Source organism: Schistocerca piceifrons, chromosome 7, assembly GCF_021461385.2.
Source record: "Schistocerca piceifrons isolate TAMUIC-IGC-003096 chromosome 7, iqSchPice1.1, whole genome shotgun sequence".
Classification (NCBI taxonomy): domain Eukaryota; kingdom Metazoa; phylum Arthropoda; class Insecta; order Orthoptera; family Acrididae; genus Schistocerca; species Schistocerca piceifrons.
In genome coordinates, this window is record NC_060144.1 from 336,818,353 (window position 1) to 336,844,019 (window position 25,667).

The window sequence follows — 25,667 nt, forward strand, 5'->3', positions numbered from 1 at the left end:
TGTAAGCCCAGTATGGTTTGGCATAAAGTGCAACAAAACAGGACATCGAATATTGCAAACCGCGGTACTACAAAAGCGCTGCCCACCACAGAATTAGTTTGGTTTCTTTTGGGTATCCCCTCGTACAAGAACAGCACGTGAGATGCTGGACAAGTTCCTCAAGACTCACTTCCCTCAGTGCACTCTAGTAGATAACACAGACCAAGATTCAGTCTCTGGAAGGTACTGGTTTACAGATAATCAAAGATAGTATTGGAAATCTGCCAAAGAATGTACAAAATTTCTAGGCAAAACCGTTTTCAAAGTAGCTTAAGACTATGTTACAGAATACATTATAATTTTCAGTTACAGTAATGGTATAGCGCAAATCTTTCCAGACTGTATTTCGGAAATTCATTTTGAGTTCTTTAGTTTCTTTCCATTCACGACGCTACTACCCAGTTGTATTTATTTATGTCAAGCATTCTGATACTGAATGTCAGCAGCTGACCATTGCGGACTGAAAGTCCAATAAAACGAAACCCTTTCCGAACAGGCCGTGAAGGCCCAACGGTCCGACCGACCGCCATGTCATTCTCAGCCCATAGGCGTCACTGGATGCAGATGTGGCAGGGGCATGTGGTCAGCACACAGCTCTCCCGAACGTTGTCAGTTTTCGTGAGCGGAGCCACTACTTCCCAATGAAGTGGCTCCTCAAATGGCCCCACAAGGGCTGAGTGAACCCCGTCTGCAACAGCGCTCGGCAGACCGGACGGTCACAATCCAAGCCTGACAGCGCTTAACTTCGGTGATCTGACGGAAACCGGTGTTACAACTGCGGCAAGGCCGTTGGTCTGAAAGGCTAATAACTATGTGAATTGTACTACGGTACGACATTATATCTCTGTAAAAATATTGTCAGATGGAGCCTGTACATAGTGACTAGTGTTACTAACTTTCCACAAAAATCTACTTCTGCAGCACAAGCTTCAAAATGCTGATCGTTGCAAAAGAACTCCTGGACTGCTGTTCGCACAAGGTATGCAGGAGAATTTCTATGAAGTTCGGAAGTTGGGAGAAGAGGTGGCCTACTGGCAGAAATGAAGCTGTGGAGGCAGGTCTTGAGTCGTTCTTGGATACCTCAGAGTCAGGAAGTTTCATCTTCATATTTTTCTGAAACACTCCTGAAAAAAAAGTAAAATCGTCTGCCTTCAGCTGCCAGAGACTATGGTCATGTGTCTGTGATTTGCGTTTGCGTGAATGTGTGTATGCGTTTGTTGTGTATTTTCGAGAAAGACCTTATTGGCCGAGAGCTAACTTTCCGACAGTCTTTTTGTTGTGCCTATTTGCGACTCAGAATCTCGGCTATATGGTGCATAACAACCATCCTTTTAAAAATATTGTTACAAACTAGTTACACTGCAACATCCGATTTTTCTTTGTACAAGATATGTAGGGATCACTAGAATTTTCAAACAATAATGTTCATTGTACTGAAGTCGGTGATTTCTTTGTGTGGAAAGTAGGTTTAACCAAGAGTGAGATAGCATACTGCACCGGTTGCCAACATCAAGCGGAAATTGTCTCATGACTTCAGCATCGTGCTACTTTTTTATATTTTGCATTAAGATCGAAAATTTAATATTAGACGTGTTGTTTTTACATACGTATTTATTAGTAACTGCAACTACTTGATTTGGTTGTTATGATTTGAAATTTTATTTGGTCCTGTTGATTACATGTTGTATAAGTGGTGTACTAATAACATAGGACAAGTCACAAAAAATACAGTATTACATGAACATTTTATATATCACATACATACTATTTGACTTATTTTCTAAGAACCCACTGGTTTCTCAAAACATTAAAGCCAGCAGTTTACTGCCATAAGCTTAAGTAAATGGTTGAAACAGTAAAAATAAATGAAAGAACATATTTCTACCCTCTAATGACATACATAAAGAAATAAATTTACATTTGTGAATAAATATTGATTTACACGTGACGGAATGGGACGTCAAAACATATGCTATCACACAACCTGAACACATAAAAAGCTGCAACTGTATGTCAATAGGAACGTAAACTGATGAAGCAGTTTTTATTAATTAACTTTTTTAACTCTTTTGAAGGAGAAAAAAATAGTTGTTTTGACGTTATTTGATACCTACAAATAAGGAAACGTAATGGAAAACGTAAACATGCTCTATGTATTGCCATGTAAATTTTGTTTTATATGATTTTATGTATATATTTCTGCTATAAAATAAATGTCGATGTTTGGATGACACTTTTCTTGTTTCTGTATTTCCATCTTTGTGATCGATGTTCCGTGGGACTTTTGTTGTTCCGCTTCTCAGCAGTTTGCCACACAGAATTTATCAAGAATAACCGTGATGAGGTTTACTTTGGCTATTAATAAACTTTTTCATTTCCTTAATTCTGATTCTACGTTGCGCTAGTTATATCGCTTATGGTATCTTGTAACTTCGCCTTCATTTCAGTACGGGGCTACGCGAAATGACGTCGTGTTGCGAAAAGACGTTGTGTTCACGTACTGTCAAGTGTGAAAATAGCACCCTTTCATTCTTTTCCGTTAACCTCTTGTGCATCAGCCTAAATAAGTGGTACAGATACGAAGCCAAGTACATCGCAGGATAAGAAGTAAGTAAGTGTAGTACGTGGAGGTAGTGTATGTTGGTGACAAAAATATCCTTTTCAGCGGAATGCTCATAGATATTCCTGTTCTAATCCCCGTGGTTAGAGCAGTGTGAGCGTTACTGCTCTCTTCGTTGTCCAAATTATTATAATAGAGCAACGCAAATATAACATGTGCTTGTAACTTCTCTTCTGTTACACAAGAGACCCATCTAAAGAAAATGTAGTTACAGCTTGCAACAATTGTGTCGTGTAGAAAAGCAGATGAATTTACCCTAGAGTGCATGCTTTTATACACCATTTTGTCACATAAGGTTTTTCATGTCAATTATTAGGTTGTAAAACAGGCATGTTGTTTTCTGAAATTCATCAGTGATGGTTTTTTTTATTTTTATTTTTTTTTATCCAGCGCGACCAGCTCGTACTTAATGTTCCGCTTTTCTCTGAGCCGGAAGGTATCGCGCTCATTGGTTCGGAAAAAAAAAAAAAAAAAACACGTTCGGATGACACCAGTAGGCGAGAGAAAAGCGGCTGGCCCTCCGCAGGTCGATAGAGGCACAACATAGTGACAAAGAAACAAATAAAGAATAACATTTTCTCTGCGAAATGCCGTAATAAGCACAGTAGCCCCGCAAAGTAATACATCGCACAGATCGACAGCAGTAAGTGCATAGAAGCTTAATTAAAATGCAATAATTTTAGTAGCTGTGTGTCCGGTTACGAAGTCTCGTAACCAGTTGGCCCTGACTAGTATCAGTACGCAATGTGACTGCATAAAATAACAATAAAGAATGAAAGGAAATTTTCGTTAACACAATTGATTAATTTAAGTCCCCTGCAACTATAAAAGCTACGAAACAACAAAGCACAAGTGTAACTGTTCTGTGTGCGGAAGTGTGATTCAACGTACATGTATCTGGCACGGTTCTTCCTCAATACGACAAGATATTTTAAACACCATTTACAATGAACTAATTGAAAAACCAGAAATACTATAATTGCACTTAGAAACCAGAATTACAAGTCTAATACATGAACACGAGTCAGATGCTTTGTTGACTGAACCTGCGACCAAGAGGCATTGTCATTAAGGAAATGTGAAATAATTTTTTTTTTTACCTCCATATATATTGACGAAAAATACACTGTGATCATTGCAACATCTTCCATCTATACATTACACCAACCGAACAGCATCTACTCTCTCGCCCAACAGAACAATAACTGCACACGACATCCTCTGAACTACTACTGCTCTCGACATCCTCTCAACAAGCACTGCCCACAGCAACCTCTGAGCTACTACTGCACCAGTGGAGGCGGCGGAATAATAATCTTTGGCGCAATCTCTGGCGCTGTGACTCAGTGCAGCCACCTTTCATAAGATACGATCAAAATTCTGTCATTGTGTTCAGCGGAGAAATAGGGCGAGGGGGGTCGGGATCAAGAATAAGAAACTAAACTATCAGTCTCGTCGACTTCATTTCCTCATAACGAATACAACACAGACATAAAGAAATAAGCAAAGAACACATGTTTTTTTATTTGTTTGACGTCTATTAACTTAATAATGTAAACTTAAGGAAAACTCTCACGTTCGGGGCTGGTGTGCTAGTCACGAAAAAGAAAGATATATCTGTTGTCATCACTCTGCAATTGGATTTGAATGTTTTTTTACTAACATCTCGAGGTTTCGAGTGCTATTGCTGGTCATCAAGCGCATTGCTCCAGTCAGATAACGTTAGTAAGTCTACCGCTAGTCTTTGATTTTGTTAATAATAATGGCGTGTGACGAGGGCCTCCCGTCGGGTAGACCGCTCGCCTGGTGCAAGTCTTTCGATTTGACGCCACTTCGGCGGCTTGGGCGTCGATGAGGATGAAATGATGATGATTAGGACAACACAACACCCAGTCCCTGAGCGGAGAAAATCTCCGACCTAGCCGGGAATGGACCCCGCCCTTAGGATTAACAGTCTGTCGAGCTGACCACTCAGCTACCGGGTGCGGACTTTGATTTTGTTAATTTCATTGTTTAGAAAACACTTTTACACATGTGTACTGAAGAGCCAAAGAAAGTGGTACACCTGCCTAATATCGTGTAGGGCCCCCGCGAGCACGCAAAAGTGCCGCAAAATGACGTGGGATGGACTCGACTTCTGCTGAAAAAGTGCTGGAGGGTATTGACACCATGAATCCTGCAGGGCTGTTCGTAAATCCGTAAGAGTACGAGGGAGTGGCGATCTCTTCTGAACAGCACGTTGCAAGGCATCCCAGATATGCTCAATAATGTTTGTGTCTGGGGAGTTTGGTGGCCAGCGGAAGTCTTTAAACTCAGAAAAGTGTTCCTGGAGCCACTCTGTAGCAACTCTAGATGTTCAGGGTGTCGCATTGCCCTGCTGGAATTGCCCAAGTCCGTCCAAATGCACAATGGACGTGAGTGAATGCAGGTGACCAGACAGGATGCTTACGTACGTGTCACCTGTCAGAGTCGTATCGAGACGTATCAGGGGTCCCGTATCACTCCAACTGCACACACCCCACATCATTACAGAGCCTCCACCAGCTTGAACAGTCCCCTCCTGACATTCATGGGGTTGTCTCCATACCCGTAGAAGTCCATCCGCTCGATACAATTTGAAACGAGACTCGTCCGACCAGGCAACATGTTTCCAGTCATCAACAGCCCAATATCGGTGTTGACGGGCCCAGGCGAGGAGTAAAGCTTTGTGTCGTACAGTCATCAAGGGTACACGAGTTGGCCTTCGGCTCCGGAAGCCCATATCGATTATGTTTCGTTGAATGGTTCGCACGCTGACACTTGTTGATGGCCCAACATTGAAATCTACAGCAATTCGCGGAAAGGTTGCATTTCTGTCACGCTGAACGATTCTCTTCAGTGGTCGTTGATCCCGTTCTTGCAGGATCTTTTTCTGGCCCCAGCGTTGTCGGAGATGTGTAGTTTTACCGGATTCCTGATATTCGCGATACATTCGTGAAATGGTCGTACAGGAAAATCCCCACTTCATCGCTACCTCGGAGATGCTGTGTCCCATCGCACGTGCGCTGACTATAACACGAAGTTCAAACTCACCCTTGATAACCTGCCATTGCAACAGCAGTAAACGATCTAACAACTGCGCAGACGCTTATTGTCTTGTAGAGGCGTTGCCGACAGCAGTGCCGTTTCTGCCAGTTTACATTATCTCTGTATTTGAATATGTCGGCCTATACCAGTTTCTTTGGTGCTTCAGTGCACGTTGTCCCGAATATACCTCAGACTCCATCAGCTACTCGAAACATCTTCAGGATTTGTGCTCATGGGAGTTCCTGTGAACCGTATCTATATTTTCTCCTGTGTGAAACTTCTCCCTGAGCACAGGACTACACTGAAAGTCAGTGAGCTCCATCCGAAATTCAGGAGGCGCACTTTCAACGTTTACTGCAAAAGGAGTTGCAAAAATATTAAAATCAGTTTCAGGTCGATTTGAGTCATTAAACCTACTATCATAGTTTAACAGAGCCTCTAGCACAGCCCCAAATTCATCAAAATGTTCTCTTAATGTCTCCTTTTCAAGACTTATTTCATTTATAACTAGTGAAACATTCAAAAAGTGCACAAATGGCCCTTCTGAAAGTTACTTTATCAACCGCAGCAATTTGCTTTTAGAACTCAAAGCGGCACAACAGAGTGACAAAGAAACAGATTAAGAATAATGTTTGCTCTGAGTAATGCCGTAATAAGCACATAGTTGGTTTCTATCCTGTGGAGTTGTATCTCAAGGTTTTTAAGAGTTTCATAAGGTGATATCAGTGGTACCACTCATTTTATTAAAATGGTTTTTTAGTTGCATTTGTCTCTTTTATACAGTTAGAGTAGCTACTATAGGATCATTACAGTATTTGCATTTTGCCTTATAGTAATAATTAGGGTCATTTGCTATCTATGAACGAAATGCTTGATCCACCTCTCGTGCAGTGTGATTTTGTTCAAGCCTGTGCTGAGGTTTCTCACTTTTTGGCAAATCATCTCTTTGCATCTTCTTTTTCTTTGGCGTAGAAACCTCACACATATCATTGATTATCATTGCGCCCACTTAACAAATTACACAAATTAAAGCAAAATGTTAATGTTATATGCTGTTTGACAAACGTGCTGAGTACCGAACTAGAGCACGAAGAACTGAGAATGATTGTTAAACAGAACACAGCTCAGCTGCCGGTATAGCCTCATGTAATGACAAATCATACACCACAGGAAGGACCTAGCCGAAATCCGTCGTTAGTTAAATATTGAAGCATTAAGCCGAATTGTAATACACACACGCGCGCGCGCGCTCATACAGAGCTATTATGAACTCACTGCACAGCAACGTCCCTGCGAAGCGCGTGAATCGGAAGACGTTCTTACACTCAACTAAATAATCCTCAACGTGAGAGTAGTTCATTGTTGTGCAAGTACTTTGTAATCGCTTGATAGTAACCTAGTAATGTATGCATAGTTGATTTGTTACGCATTGGTTTCTCCCTCAGAAAGTAAAAATGCCAGAATTATCATATTTTCGTGTATAATCCTTCACTCAGGATCATACATCATAGTGGGCCTGGAGTTATGGTATGCGTATTATCTTTAACTGCCGATGGCCCAAACCTTACGAGCTCAGTTTATTAACTGTTTTTACAACAATGCCCATGACATCGCTTATTTTAGCACATTTTGCCAGCAAATTAATGCAGAACGCTGTGTACCACTGGTATTTCCGGGTGGATGCCAACTGCTCTCACCATCTTTCGTACCAAAGGAACGACACCAGACTTTTTGCTATTCATTGGTGGAGCACTGGCGCTAAGTCAAGAAGTTCCTCCATGACCTGGAACTCAGCTTCAACATTTCTCACTAATTAAGCAATCTGAGCAACATCTGCTACATCTATGATTTCATCCGAAGCCAAAGAGAGAGAGACAGAGAAAACTAACTTTGGTCTTAACTTTCAGTTGAATTTCCATGTCGTTTGCCGTTTCTTTGATGCGTCTGCAAAGTGTTCTCCGTGAACGAGAAAATATTTCAAAAACAGAGTCCCTGGACACAAGATTGTTCCGACAGCAGCAAAACAGTTTTGCCTATTTTAAGAGCTATGTGATAGTTCGTTCTCATTTCACTATCAATATGAAAGATATGGTTTTCTTCCTGTAAAGACGTTACGAGGATGAGGTAAAAACAAGAGCAAAACCACATAATGCTTTATAAATAATAATAATAATATTTACAAGGAATGATCTACATCTATATGAACTTATTTCTGTCTCTCTCCTCCGTTTTAATTCAAGAAGTTAGGCCTTCTTTCCCTCTCTATCCAAAACGATCAAGAATTTCTCGTGAAGGAGTTGAAAATGTCTCTTCACGTTGTACTTCTTCCATGCCGAAAGAATAGCATTACAAAAGAGACTTTAAGTAAAAAAGTAACCTTCTTCCCACTGAGTTTCGGAGCGTAGGGATTCGACCTATTTTTGTTTTGAGGATCTTTATTGCTCTTCAACCATTTTCCTATCGCTAAATTTGTCCTGCCACGAACGCAAAAGAGGCTTGTGACATCCACAACACTAACGACACGAAGTAAATGGGATCGTCTTGCAGCGCGTGCGGTAACAATGGAGCGACGTTAACAGAGAGATGGAGTGGGAACTGCTTGTCGATAGCGCCCAGGGGCCAGCAATGCGAGCGCACACGAGCGCCCGCATTTGCTCTCCCCTGGTGTGACGTGTGTTCTGTGGTGCTATATTTCAAGAGTAATTAAAATTCGGTAGTGCGTCTAGCATTCGGCTGAAATCGAAAAAGCGGTCACGTGACATCCCTCTGTTCACCTGAAATCGGTCACGTGACGTTCCTCGCCTTCTGTGTGGCGCGATACTTGTGTTGACCGACAAATTTACGAAAGCTTTATTGAGGATTCGATCGCAGCTGAATATTTGTGATATGCGCGACAGTAAATATGATTGTTGATCCTCTCATTCGCAGTAATGTAAGCTGTGCTGTTAGGTTCCTATCCAAACAGATCCTCGAAAATCCTGACATATTCCGAATAAGCAGCGAAGTACTAGTGATAAGCGAGACAGTAAATGAGACTGCTACTCGCTTCATTCGCAGAAATGTAAGCTGTGCTCTTACGTTGCTGTCTAATCACACCTTCGCAAATCCCAACGTACTCGGTAAAAAAAAGGTCAAATACGTGTGACGAGAAAGAATGAAATGTCACTGCTGGTTACTCCACTCGCACCAATTTCAAATTTTCGATTCTTGATCGACACGAAATGGAATAAACTCATTACCGAGAGAAGAGCACGCTCAACACCGAATATCGCAGAACACAATCCTTATTACACGAAGCTGCTACCTTCTGCTTTACAACCACAGGACCACAGCGACTGTACATACTCTGAAATTATAACACTGTTTATATTAAAATCTCCTTAGGACCTTCATAGCTGTATAACATTGTATATCAAATCGTATCTAGAGTGACGTGTTTGTGACAAATTTTCATTGCGCCGTTTAAAACGGGATGCTTTCACAAATCGCAAGTTATAATACGGAAACAACCCAAATACAACGGACCCAACGTGGCATCTCAAAAGTAGTGAGATGGGACGTCACGTGATCGCTTTCCGATTTCAGCCGTCAGCACAATGTCAGACGAACTTCCGAAATTTAGACACTCCTATGTTTCTGTTGGAGTGCATGCCATCTATACGGTACGCGCCTGAACTAAGTGACAAGTGCATTGTGGGTATGCTGACGTCTGACATTAAATGTATCTGTTACGTACGTACAGCTCACTTCACTTTTTACACTGTGTAAAGGAACTGGAATTTTCTAAAATTAGGTAACACACGGTACAATGTCAGATCAGTGCCCAAGTAAAAATGACATCCAGCTGGTTTTTAAAAGATTACGCTCAATACCAACAAACAAGGTGCAGTATGTGAAGTAACAAAAAGTGCTCTGTATTTTTTATTCGCATCTGTTTCTGTTCAAGCGTTTGCTTTAAATTTAATTCAATTATTTATTATATTAGAAGTCTTACTTAAACTCCTCCCGATTGTTGGTGCTATATGTTAAGTCACCAAGTTAGACCTAAAGCACTATTTACCAAAGTTAACATTGTTGATTTTGTTTTCTTGCACAGTCTTGCTTCGATTGTGATGCGAAGAATCCAACGTGGGCAAGTGTTACATACGGCGTCTTCATATGCATTGATTGTTCAGCAGTTCACAGAAGCCTTGGCGTTCATTTGACATTTGTTCGATCGACACAGTTGGATACGAATTGGACATGGCTTCAGTTACGACAGATGCAGTTAGGAGGAAATGCAAATGCTGTATGTATTCAAGATCCTAAAGCTCATAGCCGATAGTATCTCTTAGTTTGTTAGACATCTCAATCACAAAATGTATCTTACGTCCCTCTTCTTTGTAGTGAGAGCCACTAATATACCTTTCAAATGTGATTATGGGGCATGAGACAAATTAGACACTGTGATTTCTAACTTTTCAATGCTTATTGCTACTTCAGTTATGGCCTTTATATATGCTACTTCGAAAGTTTCTAGGTACCAAAGAACTTACTACGTCCAGAAAATACATTATTTTAAGCTCGTATACTGTTGTAAGGCATTATTTTGTGTGCATGTAGAATGTAATTTGCTTTCATTTGGAGGAGTGTAGAATAAAATGTATTAAGAAACAAGCATATATGCCAGTGTTATTAAATTGTTAGTCACTGTTACTACATACATCCCCTAAAGAGTGTACAGCAATGACATTTCTTCGTCTACATCCATACTCTGCAACCACTATGAAGCACATGGTAGAGGATACTCATATGGAGTGTAAGAAGAGAGATTGATCAAGTGCCTCTGTGCATGCTCTAGTAAGTCTAATCTTACCATCACGATCACTATGAGAGACGTGTAGGGGTTTATACTCATGTTAAACTATTGTTATATTAGCCAAAAATTTATTTTTCACTAATAGGCCCTAGTGTAGATTGCTGTAGAAGTACAGCTGGAAGTCTGACTTCTGAATGATAAATTTCTTTCTCTGTCCACTGGGTTGGCAGTGAACTAAAATGAAATAGTTGCCTTTGCACTTAAAATTACGTATCAGTCTATGATGTTTGGAGGTCAGAAGAATGGTAATAATTTCTAAATCTATTGTCAAATATCATTGCCATACCTAAAACTGTGTGATATATTTACACTTAGTTCGTACAACATTCACTCCTTAATATATTTGTTACTTGTATTTGAATGAGTTTGCCATAGATTTAAAATTTACATGGTATAGCAGTTTTCAGGAAAGAAGTATCAAACTGATCATTGTCCGAAGTGGAGTTCTGTGTTGGTAAAAGACTCAGAATAATTTAAAATATGCCTGTTTCTCTAAAGATCAGTTACACTTGTTCGCTTCAGTTAATAATTCAATATACATGTGTGAAAGATATACTACTATGCAGCACTTGTGTGAATGTTATTGACAGGTATTAAAATTAAGAATGAACAAGAGCTAGGGGAAACACATTAGAACAAATCTCCAGTCTTTAATCCAAGGTGTTACTCTTCAATGGACCCAGCTTCTGTTTAATTTTATCTTCTATTGTTTAATGGGAAAGCAAGACCAAAAAAATGCAAAATATGCTTAAGCAAGAGTTAAATTTTCCAGCTGTAGTGTCTGCTTTATAAATCTCTTCACAGTGTTAATCCTGTAATTTTTCTGTAAAATCCATGATTGAGCTGTTGTTATGATCTGAACGTAATTGGTCAGCATATTTCATTATTAATATGTGACCCTCACTGTCTATTGCTTTTGCATCTAAGTCACAAGGTTGATCGGCCTAAAAAGAAACTGACCTTTACTGTTACAAACCCTGCAATGCTGGATATCAGTTACTCTAGTTGCCCTCAGTTAGCATTGTCTAACAATAATCCTCCAGTTAAGTGTGTATAACTTTGTGCAAAGTGTCTCTATAATCGTATGACTTTATGGAGGTCCCTGACATTGCAGTGGGCTGGGCACAGCAGTTCTTCATGTGCACTGCAACCAGTCACGTTACACAATTTTGTAAATGTCTCTAAGGCAACACCTCAGTGATGCCAGAGCTCCATAGATGGCTATTGTTCTCACTTGCAACCATTTGCAATGTTGCCAGCTGTCAGGGATCAAATTATGCCGCTACGGTTATGGTGCTTGAGGTATTTTCTACCATCATTGCTGTTAGCTTGTATGTTTCTCGATTCAGTGTTGTGGTACAGCAGTAAGAGAACTGTTTAGCACATTAATTGTATTGGTCTTGTTGCTATTCTGGTTTTCAGTCAGAAGACTGTAACTCTCCTTGATAGTCCATTCTGTACAAGCCTCTTCTTCTCTGCTTGTCTAAGACAACCTACATCTGTATGTGACCTACTTACTATATTCAAGCCTCGGTCTTACTCTGAAATTTTTACTGCCCACATTACCATTCATTACCAAACTGACAATTTCTTGATTGCTTCAGGATGTGTCGTACGAACAAATCCCATCTTTTAGTCAAGTAGTGCCATAAATTTCTTTTCTCTCAATTTGATTCAGGCACCTCTTCATTAATTATTTGATCTACCCGTCTAACTTTGGACATTCATTGCTAGTCGCACATTTCAAAAGCTTCTATTCTCTTATTACCCAAACTTCTTGTCAGTCATGTTTCACTTCCGTATAAGGCTACACTCCTGACAAATACCTTCAGAAAAGACTTCAGGGAGTCCATTAAGTCCACAAAGAAGGGGTGCCATTATGCCCAATTGTCAGCAACATTAGGGCACCTACATATTTGCTGGCCATATACCTGGCAGAACTACTTAGCCATTATGTGGGTAAATGCCCTCATCACATTCGGAAATCTATGGATTTCGTAAAACGTCTCGAGAACTTCAAGCTGAAAGACTTGGATATCCTGGTGAGTTTTGACATTGTCTCGTTATTCACCAGGGTGCCTCTTCGAGAGTCAGTTGAGCTCATTGCACAGGAATTTGACGAGAAGACGACCGACCTTTTCAGGCACATTCTGACCTCCACATATTTTCTGTTTAATGGAGAATACTGTGAGCAAACAGGAGTCGCAGTGGGGAGCCCACTTTCGTCTGTGGTCGCGAATTTCTATATGAAGTATTTCGAGGAGGAAGCTTTGGCGTCATCCAAATATAAACTTGCTTGTTTTCTACGTTATGTTGATGACACATTCGTGATATGGCCCCATGGAAGGGACAAGCTCCTAGACTTCCTTACACACCTTAACTCCATACATCCAAGCAGAAGGAAGGTTACCATTCCTGGACGTCATGGTCAAAAGAAGAGCGGATGGCACTTTGGGCCATGGGGTATACAGGAATAAAACGCAAGCTGACCTGCATTTGCATGCAAATAGCTGCCACCACACTTTGCAGAGGAATGGGGTACTAAAAACACTGGTGCACAGGGCGATCACCATGTCGGACACAGAGAGTCTGCCCGATGAGCTGGAACACCTCAAAACTGTATTTCGAAAAAACAGGTTATCGGAATGGCAGATCAGACGCGCTCTCCGCCCCACCTCTACAGTACAGCGTGTGGAGATGGACGAAGTCACGTAGGAAGAGATAGCCACCGCCTATATACCATGTACTGGCGCACTATTGGGGAAAATAGGACGAATATTGAGGAAGCACCGAGTAGGATCTGTCTTTTGCCCGCCCAATAAAACACGAACATTATTGGGAAGTGTCAAAGACGATCTCGGTTTGCGGAAGGCTGGCATATACCAGATTCTCTGTGAGTGTGGGAAGACTTACATTGGACAGACAGTGCGCACCATCGAAGATCGTTGCTGAAAACATCAGAGGCACACTCGACTTTTGTACCCCAACAAGTTGGCAGTCACAGAGCACTGTTTGTCCGAAAATCACGAAATGGACTACCAAAATACCAGGGTCTGGGCACAGACGTCTAAATCCTGGGACAGCGTCATTAGAGAGGCTATTGAAATCCGTACCAGGGATGGACTCATCAACAGAGATTGTGGCTGTAACCTCAGCAAGGCATGGGGACCAGCACTGAGTCTAATTAAAAAGAGGCTCAGCAAAGAAAACGAACGGGCGGCTAGGCAGTTACACCGAAGCCACCACAGACGCCGACGCCAGACTCTCAGCGACCGCCGACATGCGGGCGCAGACTGCAGAGAGAATGCCTCGTGGGGGAAGGGGATTTAGGACGGCCACCTGCCCTCAGGAGCTCAGTTCGTCAGCGTGCCTGATGATGGCGACATGTCTGATCGCTGAATTATTGTGCCCGTTGAACACTATGGACCGGCAGTACACCCGTGGACTGTTCGAGCAAGAAATACACCGGGAGAAGTTTAAGAATCACCTCCAAGTATTGTTTACTTCTTGAGTATGAATTACATATATATTTTAACAGCATTTGTAAACAGATTCATTATAATAATCTTTCTCATCACCTTGGCCAGTTCATTGTAAGATTTTATTCCTTGATTGAAAACGATGTTTTGAGATTTTTGTTTGTATTTCCTTGGTAAATGAAAGTTCATATTGACTCTTGTTCCCTAATTATGTGTAGAAATACACTGCTTAAAAGAATTCGAGGAATGTGACTTTGGGTACCTGCCATACTCTACTGAGCATCAATTGAGTACTTGGTATGTTACTAAATTAAACCTTTATCTCTCTCAAATTGAGTCCACAACAAAACATCATTACATCCTTGATTGTTTGCATAAAAAGAACTGACATGTCTAACAGGTGTCAAAAACAGAGTGGAAACAGCCATTCATCCCATCATCCTGGGAGCTTTCCACTGGACTTTGAGCTCCAGTAATGCATATGCTCTTGGTGAGCGTTTATCACTGTCCTGACACTTATGTGGCTTGCCCCTTATAAGTCTGCAGAGGTCACCCTGTGGTATCCGTTCCCATTCTTCAGAGAGCCCATGAGGTTCTTGGAGAATCTCTGGTTGAACAGGACAACCACAAACATGTATGTCAAGCATGTCCCACATATACAGGATGGGGTTTATGTCAGGACTCACTCCTCAATGTCCAGGCTTCACGAAGACATCCCTGCTGACGCTAACCTCATGGGCCCCGGCATTACAAGGAATTCTGGGCCACTGTCGTATGCAGCAGCCGCCACATGGTCCAGCAGGATCTGTTTGATGTACTGTCTAGTGGGAAGGCGACCATGGATAATGACAGGGTGTTTATGGCTGTCAACACTGCAGCCTCCTCACATCATCACAGTGGCGCAGTGGTTAGCACACTGGACTCGCATTCGGGAGGACGACGGTTCAATCCCGTCTCCAGCCATCCTGATTTAGGTTTTCCGTGATTTCCCTAAATCGCTTCAGGCAAATGCCGGGATGGTTCCTTTGAAAGGGCACGGCCGATTTCCTTCCCAATCCTTCCCTAACCCGAGCATGAGCTCCGTCTCTAATGACCTCGTTGTCGACGGGACGTTAAACACTAACCATCACATCATCACAGAACTGTGGAAATCTGTCAATTACTTACAACATTCGGCAGGCACTGACCTCCATGGGTCTCTGCAACATGGGCATGCCCATCATCTTGCATCAGAGTATATCTGGACACTTTTGCCAGTGATTAAGTTGCCGGTTGACGTGGAATGGCAGAACTGAAGGTCTTATTATGTCAGGAGGTGTATTCAAGGAGGAAGTCCAGGTCATGATCCTTTCTTGTAACATTACATTCCAATTGGAAACAGCGGCTGCAGTGCCCCTTCTGAGTTAGTCTTGCAGTGCTCTGAATTATCTGTACGACAATACAATGCAGAGATGCCTAGATATCGGTCGTCACGTGGGGTTATAATGTGTCTGTGATCTTGCCCAACTCACCTTGTGTACTGACTTGGCTCCCTATAGCGTGTTCACCACCTACAGACGACACATGGAGAGGCATTGACATCTGCACTAACACGTCTGAAGGCCTAACCTTTAGGGTCAAACGGACTGCCCTTGTAACTTGCCCTTGTAACTTGTATTACGTTAAGATGATGCATTGCATGTGCTTTATTGAAGACAACGTCCACAAATGACAACTGCCATCAATGTACTGTACTTCACTAGAAAACACTGGGACACTGATATTCCCTTCTTTCTGAGGGTCATCTGACTGTAATTGTTGCTTACTTTGAAAGCAAAGATCTCAACCAATGCATTAAGGTCAAGTTATCACATGTGTTCCCCTAATTCTTGTGAACAGTGTGTTAGTGAAATACTTAGTAATGTTTTCTATTATAAGCACAACAGATTGGTATAGATGAACTCACTTGATGTGGTAAGGATACTCCGTTTTGTTTAAAAAAAAATATTTCTGTACAAGTAGCCCTACTACTGTTTCTAGTTATTATTTGTACTGCCATTTTCTGCAGTTGGAAAATTTTCTCCATGTTTTGTGCCCTTAAGAAACCCACAGCCAAAAGCTGTGTAGATGTAGGAATAGTATCTCACCACAAGACATTGGCTGTTATGAACTGATAGTAACACTAAGAGCATAACATTCTGATGATGACATCTTCGTATGTTCATTAATTGTTAATTGACATTGTTTGCTCCCTAAAAACTCTATGTTTGTTTCGTAATCTATAGGGTTATCATCTGTGCTCAGTGGGACTGAGTTGTTTTCCCTCTTTCGCTGAACTGTTGTAAACATCCTTTATGATTTCATTTGCTTTCTCTAATAGGAGTTCTTTTGTTTTATCAGTGACTATGACATTGCTGTAATGAGCAAAGAGAACTTTTCCTCCTTGTCTTTCTGACTGTCAGAGACCCCATTAATATATACTAAGAACAGAATTTGATGTAATATACTGCCCTGAGGCAACACCTATGGTGATGTGTTTGTCCAACAAGTGTTTTCCTAAAAATTTATCATCAGCAGACATTGAATTACCTCTACCTTTTGCACCCTGTTTTCCAGGTTATACTGGAATCGCTTATCTACTATTCGTGTTACACCTAGTGCTTATAGCTTGTTTAGTAGTATTTTATGCTCAACAAACGTCAAAAACCTTTACACAGCTAAGAATATGCCTGCAATACTGTCGTCCATGTCAAGAGCTTAAGGAACCGCTTTTGTGAACCCTGCAGTAGCTGATATTGTACTTCTGCCTCTTCAGAAACCAAAGTGCACTGTTCAAAAAGAATCTGACCTTATATTTTATTGTTGAAACCAACGATAGTGTCAGGGCATGCACACTCTGTCTCTGTGTTTATAGACGTGTCTAGGCTGCGTGCCTGATATCTTTTTATGTGGAACGCGTCGGCCAGCTCTTGACAAGTGAACACACGCACATGGTATTCATCATATTTTGTGTTATGGGCAAAATGACAGTAAAAGTGGAACAGCGTTATTGCATCACATTTTGTTTTAATCTTGGCACTTCTCAAGTTGAAACAATGTGCAAGGTTTGACAAGTGTTTGGGGATGAAGCAAAGCGTACCACAGAAATAAGAGTGGTACAACTGCTTCAAAGATGACCACTCATCATCAAAGAATGAATCATGTTCAGGTAGGCCCTCAATGCCACAAATGTGGTTCTTGATCACATAAGGCCATCTTGTGATGCAGGATAGACAAATAATGATCAGAAAACTTGGCAGATGAGGTTAAAATTAGTACTGTATCCATTCATTCCACTTTAATTGAACGTTTGGACCTCAGGAGGATCTCAGCAAAATTTGTGCCAAAGTTGCTAACAACTGAGCAGAAACGACTTGATTCAGATATCGATCAGGACATGCTGAATACTGTGAACATTAGTACTACGTTTCGTATCACAGTGATCACTGGTGTGATTCATAGGTTACAGCTACAACCCAGAAATATAGTTCCCGCATCCCTGAGATCCAAAAAAGTGAGGCAGGTCTGCAGCAATGTGAAGGTGATGCTGGTCGTCATTTTTTTACTCTAGCGGCTTGATCCATCATGAGTATGCCCAGAAGGAACTAATGTCAGTAAAGGCCCCCACACACGCTACTGCATGCTTGACAATCACGCTTGTGCAAGCGTGCTTGCTAGCACAGACGACGATGCGCTTGCTGTTGTAGACTTTTTGCTTGTTTTACAGAAAAAACAAAAGAGGAAACACGATATGTGGAGTAAAGAGTGGCTTAAAAAACGAAAATCGTATTCTCATACAAATTTACGGAGTGAATTGAAGATATATCCTCGTGATTGGCATAATTACCTCGGATGAATGAGGAAACGTATTTTAATCCTTTTCCCTCGTGACGTCTTATGGCTTAACAACAGAGGATTCTAATATGCTATCATTGCAAAGGTCTACTGCAGGAAACATTCCAATTGATGCTAAACATGTGAGAGAGGAATTTATGAACTACTTTGTGAATGAAGGACAAGTTTCTTGCAACATAATTTTGTGCATTAGCAGTAAAACAATATGTATTGCAGTATAGTATAAACAAATAAAAGCATAGGCATATATCTTAATTGTAACAATGCTACTGTAATTAAATACCACTACCAATCTATCTCACTTACCTGTATTCCTTGTAAATTGCTCGAAGAGCATCTTGGTGTCTCATGTTCATTTAAAAAGCTGAAAAGATCAAAGTACCACAGAACAGGTCTGTCAACTTCGTCTGCTGCAGCCATTGATTTGTAAGTGCTGTCACGTTTCCTTTTTCCTTGTCTATAATTTGTTCGTAATGTATTAATTTTCTTAATAACAGTATCTTTAGTTGCTGGTGGTTCTATTTCTTTGTACTTGGTGAGAAGCAGCTCATATGCCGCGTCTTTTCATTTTATCATGATATTCTTTACTTTTAATATTCCATAAACATGGGTGTCTTTCGTAGCACCTAATAAATTCCTCCAACACTTCCCGGTCTGACATCAGAACGAAGAAGGAAACGACACAAAATCTAAATAAACGAGACCTCTCCATAGTCTGTGTTCGAATGACAGATGTGTGCTTGTTCAAGCCTCCCTACTCCAGGCACACGGGAGCAAGCATGGACATGCTTGGAGGCTTGTACAAGCAAGCATAATCGAAATTTGGTCAAGCATCAAGCTGCTTGTGCAAGCCTGATGCCTGCACTAATTTACCCTACACACGGTCAAGCAAGCTTGCACAAGCATGCTTGTGCAAGCGTGATTGTCAAGCATGCAGTAGCGTTTGTGGGGGGCCTTAAGGTGTACTACCGAAAGGTTCTTCATCGCCTTCGTCAAGCAGTGAGATGCAGATGGTTGGACTAGGAGGCAGCTGGCAGACAGCACTTTTTCCACGATAACACTCCCACTCATCATTCTCAATTAATTCAGAGTTTTTTGACCAGCCCCTCTGTTCCGCTGAACTGGCACTGAGTGACTTCTGGCTTTTCCCGGAACGGAAAAGGACTCTGAAAGGGCAATATTTCAGAACACGGTGCAAAATTTGACAGAGCAACTGTACACCATACCAAAAGAGGCTTTCCAGCGATGCTTCCAGCAGTGGGAGCAGTGTTGGCAAAGGCGTGTAGAAGCTGAAGAGCACTGTTTTGAAGGTGACTAATGTCAAACAGTCTGTCACGATAGCTGAGTGGTCAGCGCGGCAGTCTGTCACGCCAAGGGGCCCGGGTTCGATTCCCGGCTGGGTTGGAGATTGTCTCTGCTCAGGGACAGGGTGTTGTGTTGTCCTCATTATCATTTCATTATCATCTGTGAAATGCAACGGGAAACCACCACTGGAATCACTTCCCTAGATGCTCATGCGGTGGAGCTCTCTGACAGGCTTCCCCCATAAGGCAGAACACAAAGTGAGTGAGTGTCAAACAGCTGTATCTGAATAAAGATTGATTTTGTAAATAAAAGTCAGATACTTTTTGAACAGCCCTTGTATTTATACATGTTACTCATTAGTCTTATCTTTTGTAATTTTTTAGATCCTTTCTGAGAACATTGGCAGTAGTAAAACAGGCCTGTAGTTTTCTTTGTTTTCTGCGTAGTAAGGGCATTACTAGTGTATGCTGTAGGTACCCTTGAAAAGTAAGTGAACTGAAGACTCATTTACTATGTTTGTTTGTGGCATTTATATTGTGTGTGTGCACATCTTCAGGACAGAGACTGGAACCTCATAATTTCCTGCTGGCTTCTTATTTCCTTCATGACTTCAGGTTCTGTTGTAAGAAACACCATTTTGCTGTGTAATTCATTGTGGGGGCTACATATGTTTTAGAAAGATTTTGTTGCAATTTCTCCACATTATCAAAGTAGTAGTAATTCACAACATTTACCAATCCCTGGGAATTTTCTATTATTCTACCACCATCTTTGACTTGTACGTTAATCAACTTGTGCCTATCTTCCCCAGTTTCATGTTTTATCACATACTACTTTGCTTTTAATTTTTTTCTGCATTGTGTATTATTTTATCATCATGTGGTGTCCCTCCCCACCACCACCACCACCACCACCACTACTTACTTTTCTACTGTGAGTCCCACAGTTATCACTGACTGTCAAATAAAATATCAGTAGCAAAGAAAAAGAATCTAAACTAAAAGAATGTTCTTAATTGAATTATGTTTGTTCCACTTTGAAAGACTTTGTAACGTCAGATGTTCGCACATAAACAAAATGTAGTACCGAAGCCTCACCTAACAGAAATCAAAACAGTAAGAGATATTTTCTAATGCAACAAAGAGATGTCAAATCTTCAGATGCGTAACGAGAAAAAGGTATACAGCAAAATATATATGTAAAATACATGCGGATGTTAACAGTTTGGTGCAAAGCATAAGTGGTTCGGTATGTAAACAAGTCATACTTAGATTATAACTATCAAAAATTCAGTGAACAAGTAAACTTCCTGTATAATAACCACCAAATATACTAAAAAGTATTATTCCAAAAGTGAAACAGGTAAGAAAAGAACAAGCATATAATTGAAACTTATGTTTTGACCTGCACTAAAATCACATTTCTCTCTTGGCAGCAAACTTGCTGTTTTGATCAATGTACTTTGGAACTCACTAATTCAAAAGAGAGTGAGTGAGAGAGAGAGAGAGAGAGAGAGAGAACTTGTATGCGCATGCATGCTCATTCTTAAATTACCTCTAGCTCCAGAGGCGCTTGACATTTTTAATCTGGTTTGTGTGCCTGTCGACTATTAAGTGTCTCAGCTGTGTGCATATAGGTTACTTTTGCTTCTTGCTGTGCTTGTGTTCCACCCAGGACTTTCCAGTATCATATTAATGCATACAAAGAGATAATTAAGTAATATGCTTATCAAACATAGGGGAGTGAAAAAACATTTTTGTACCTTCAGCACTAGCCGCTATGGAGGGCACTTCCTGTCTACTTACTTCAAACTTCAGATAATAAATTCATAATTTACATCATCATTACTTCCATCTTTTGGAGGCATAATTTGGCAGTGTAGTATATAACAGATCGAGATGTTCACTAGGTCTTAGTAAACGCCAGTATGTTAACTTCCTATCTTCTTCATCCTCTGTTTTGTCTCATTCTTCTTCCTTATTATTTTTTTATATCCAGTATCATTGGAACTATTGATAGATCTTTCTAGCCTATCTTTTCTCCCAGTTGTCTCCCCAGTCTCTTTCTTCCCCCCCATTCTTGTCTTAATGTGATGTGTAACAAGCACTGCACAATCTGGAGCCCCAGATGTTCCTGTTTAGTCATTTAGTAAATAGACATTCATCCTCTTTCTTAACTACTTTGTGTATACCGAATCAGGTTCCCATTCAGCTGTGATATTTAAAAAATTGTTTTTTCAGATGACATTTTTTCGCCAGCATAATTGTACTTCAACAGATGCGCAACAGAAATACAATTCACGTGCTGCCCAACTGTACAGAGAGAAGTTGCACCACTTAGCTATTCAGGCCATGCGACTTCATGGAACAAAGGTAACACAGTTTCAGGCCATCATTAATCATTTCAAATTGTGCTTCACATATAGTACTGTTACATTAATAATAACTTTTATTAACTGTGCTAAAAATTATTCCAGGTATTACCCAGTACATAACCCTTAATCACCTTCTCTCATTAGCAATATGAGAAAATGTCTCAAAGAGCTTGTAATATTTCTCGAATTTTTCTAATGTGTGAAGTTTTTAATAGGTTATTCATTCCAAACTGATGTGGATAAGTACATTATGCAGTTATTCAAGATATACTTCATTCTGTCTAAGGAAAAGTATGTTTCTGGTCAGCAGTAAGGATAGTTTCCCTGGAGATTTCATTTCTCTCAAGGGGTTTGACAGTCTGAGGATCTTTCATTGTGTCAGTCATGTCTACAGAAATCAGCAGATAGCATTAAAAGATTGATTGCACTTTGCTTCTTCTTAGTTTTCCCCTCATAGTGCTGCTGCTATCTTATTCGGGTTTTTCTTCTAGTGAAAAAAAGTATCTGCATAAGATAAAGAAATGCTATAGAGGAATTGAGTCCACTTTAAAAACACTCACTCAGAATGTTGTTGTTTTCAATTGATCCTGTAAACTGAAAGCTTCTTCATAAGATAAAGTTAGCAACAGTTCTATTTTTAATTGTTCAAAACGCCTTTTCTTTTATACTGTGCAAGACTAAAATATGATATGGCAGTGCCTGTGGTGTTACGAAGAACAATGCAGTGTTCCTTTGGGCATGCACGCATGTCTGAAGGAACAGGCACTACAGTGACTTCAGCTGTTATGAAATACATGAAATGTGTTCGCTGTTGCAAATACAAACAACCATCTGGGGAGACAACAGTGAAAATTTGTGCCGGATCGGGACTTTAACCCTAATTTCCCTCTTTACGTGAGTGGTTGCCTTAACTACGGTGGCTGTCCATGCACGACTCATGGCTGGACCCAAACTTCCATGCTGGACCCAAACTTCCATAACCAACGTTTGTGCATAACAACTTGTACTCGTATACACATCAGGTAATCCTGTACAGGGGAGGACATTGTAATTGAAAGTTGCTGCCTAGTATGAATGCGTATGGAGGGTTGTATCTGACCGTGAGTCATGCACAGATTGCCACAATGGTTGAGGTGACCACTTGTGTAAAGCAGGGAAACTGGGTTCAAGTCTCAGTTGGCACAAATTTTCATTGTCATCACTCCCTTATACAGCTAATGAGTGTTCGGTTGGTGTGAACGTCTTTTATTCTAAGGCAGTTTTATCTTAATAGTGTTCTAAGTCAGTGTTTCACTTGTGAGGCATTTGAAGTATATTTAAAATATATGGATTGCACATGGAATGTAATATACTCTTCGTATTGTAAATTCTAGAGGAACCAGTAGATATAGAAGTTGCACTTGACTGAGCAGCTTAACATTTTCTGAAAATTTCAGGATGGGTAAAAACACAACTCACTGCAAATATAGACAGACATGGCAGGTATTAACACATGTTCATGGGAGGTAGCTTCTAGTTCTGGAAAGCAAAATACTAAGTGAACATAAATATTGTGCACTCACCAGAGAAAGTAGGATTGTGATTTCAAATACACTGTTAAAAATTAGTGCTAATCTTCCCGTAAAATTTGTGTTCATATCAGTGTGAAAACAATGAACTCAAAAAGGATGTGAAAAAATGATTATGTTAGCTCTCTGATCAACATTTATTGAATCTGTAATTCTCAATGCATTAGGATGATGAAAAATGGCGTCTCTGTGTTCCACAAAAACCTTTGTCTTCAACAGGAAAATCTACTGAAGCTACAGTAAGCAGAACAAATAATTGGTTTTATTCACTCACTCACTAACTGAATAGTGTGTGAACCTAAAAGCAGAATTTTTTGTGCATTATAAACAATTAACTCTTTCTGTGTGTATTCAGTAGCTGAGAATGAGAAATTTTCTTGTCACCATTATCTCATTATTCACTCTTCTCCCTATCCTGTTGCTTTTCTAGCTATGACTCAATATACCTGCCCCTCCCCAGCCCCTTTCCCCTTCTTGCATGTTCCCCTCAGTAGACTTAAGACTCTTCTGTTAGTGTGTGCATGGCCCCAAGCTATTGAGGCACCACCTTCCTTTCTTGTGCTTCAGTCTCTTATCTCCAACTGTCCTTTCTCTTAAGTGCTTTCTCATGATAGCAGCCTTTGACATTGACCTGACTATCACCAAGGTTCTGGTTTCCTTTGCTTTACATTACCTATCGGCTTAATTTTTACCCCCTTCTGGGCTTGACCTTCATTCTGAAAATTTTTCCGTAGTTTGGACCAACAGGGGAAGGACACCATCACCGTACTTAGCATGTACTGCACAAAATGTTACAATTTATCTGAGCACACTAGCTGCATAGACTCAAATACACACTTAAAAGCCAATGCGGTAGTCAAAACGAGCTGGTTGGGTTGTTACGTGCCTTTTGAGTAGAGGCCACTGACAACACAGGGATCACATAACTGATGCCTGAGCTGCTAGCTCCCCATACGTTCTGAGGAGTAGCTAACGCATCTTCTTAGGGCTTCAGAACTCTGGCAACAGCCCTCAAGCCAGATGCCTTAGCTTCGGCTAGATGGTGGCCGTGGATAGAGCCCTCAATGGGAGTGGATTATATCGGGGGATGTTTTGCATATGAAACATATCGTATTTAACCAGAAGAATGGTACAGCTGTTCAGACATGTGAATGACTGGGGACATACCATGACCATTGCGCCACATAACACTGAATATGGTCCAAGAAGTTATCTTCCACAGTGACCCTACTCTCTGGACTGATGAGAAGCTATGGGTGAATGTCGAACAGCTATGCGTACAGTTTGTCCAGCACATACAGAAAGGTCCCAAGGATAATCAGATACAGGTGCTTTCATTTTAGCCTTTGAAGGAAATGTCCTCCCAGGAAAAGTTAGTCATTTTTTATGTCAGTTGTATGGAACACCATCCTCCACTTTTACTAGTGTGTCCAGGCAATAAGCAAGAAAAGAAGCTACAAGAATGTAACTCTATTGACTGCCAATCATAAACTGAGATGGAGGGAAAAAAATAAATAAAAAAAATTTAATGCCTACATCCTATTGACATAATTACCTATTACGTGAAAGTCATAACCGTCAACCCCCGCCCTCTTCCACAGTTTTTTCCATACCAGGTCTCCCACCATCTCTTGTGGCTCTCACGGCTCCATCTTTGGAAACACTTCCACAGCCAGCTAGGGAAGCAGCTTCTTCCTTCTGCGTCTACAGGTGCAGGGTGCATATGCCCCAGAACAACTGGGAAATCCAGGAAAAACCTGAGAATTTTTTCATCTGGGAGAAAGCGGAGAAAAACCTAGGGAATTTTTAGAATTTGGGGTATTTTTCATTGTTTTAATTTTCAGTTAAGTTTTTGTAATTTTGATGGTAAGAACTGATACTCTTGTGCAAAGAATTTTAGTTTAGCCCACTGCTGCAGAATATTCTGCAGCGATAAAACATAAACGAGAGAAAAACACCAAAATAAAACTTTAAGTTGCAAAGGAAACATACCATTTTCAACAACAAAACACAATGCGCACACAAGCATCTGCTGACAGCAAAGTTTGTCAAAGGCCTGAGGACAAAGCTATTCGATATTTCATAACAACAAACTACTTTCAAGTGAGCATGACATCGCAACTGTTTACATTAGGTTCGTTTGAGTAGTTGCCAGCAGACTCATCGACATGCACAGAGCTGAAGTTACATATGAGCGGCACATTCTCCGGCTTCTGGTTACTTAAAGCAAGCAGCCAGATGCTACCCAGAAAAATTTTTCTGTCACATCCAAGCTGTCAGATTCGCACATGTTCAGAGCAGTCCAAAGTGTAGTGGGGGATGATATACAGACACTGTATCGTGGCAGTTTTAGGTGAGGACCAATTTGAACTGTAATTGCGTAAGATAACCAGTAGAGGTCAACAACTCCGAACTACCGTTGCCAGCTGCAGCAAACAACTGCACTGTAGGCACTACCAAATGCTTTGTGTACTCCAGTCTGCTT

At 40.8% G+C, this 25,667-nt stretch overlaps 1 protein-coding gene across 4 annotated transcripts in view; it reads left to right on the forward strand.

The window, feature by feature from the left end:
• Positions 1–9,413: 9,413 nt before the first annotated feature.
• The window catches only part of LOC124804890 (ADP-ribosylation factor GTPase-activating protein 2), an 85,734-nt gene continuing 69,480 nt past the window's right edge, over positions 9,414–25,667 (forward strand). For 2 of the 4 annotated variants that reach the window (XM_047265259.1, XM_047265261.1), the window contains exons 1-4: positions 9,414–9,608; positions 9,822–10,013; positions 21,481–21,612; positions 23,350–23,421. In XM_047265259.1, the coding sequence (XP_047121215.1) occupies positions 9,534–9,608; positions 9,822–10,013; positions 21,481–21,612; positions 23,350–23,421 (471 nt within the window). In that variant the 5' untranslated portion in view covers positions 9,414–9,533. The remainder of the gene's footprint in view (positions 9,609–9,821; positions 10,014–21,480; positions 21,613–23,349; positions 23,422–25,667) is intronic. The other 2 variants (XM_047265262.1, XM_047265263.1) reach the window with 2 other exon arrangements.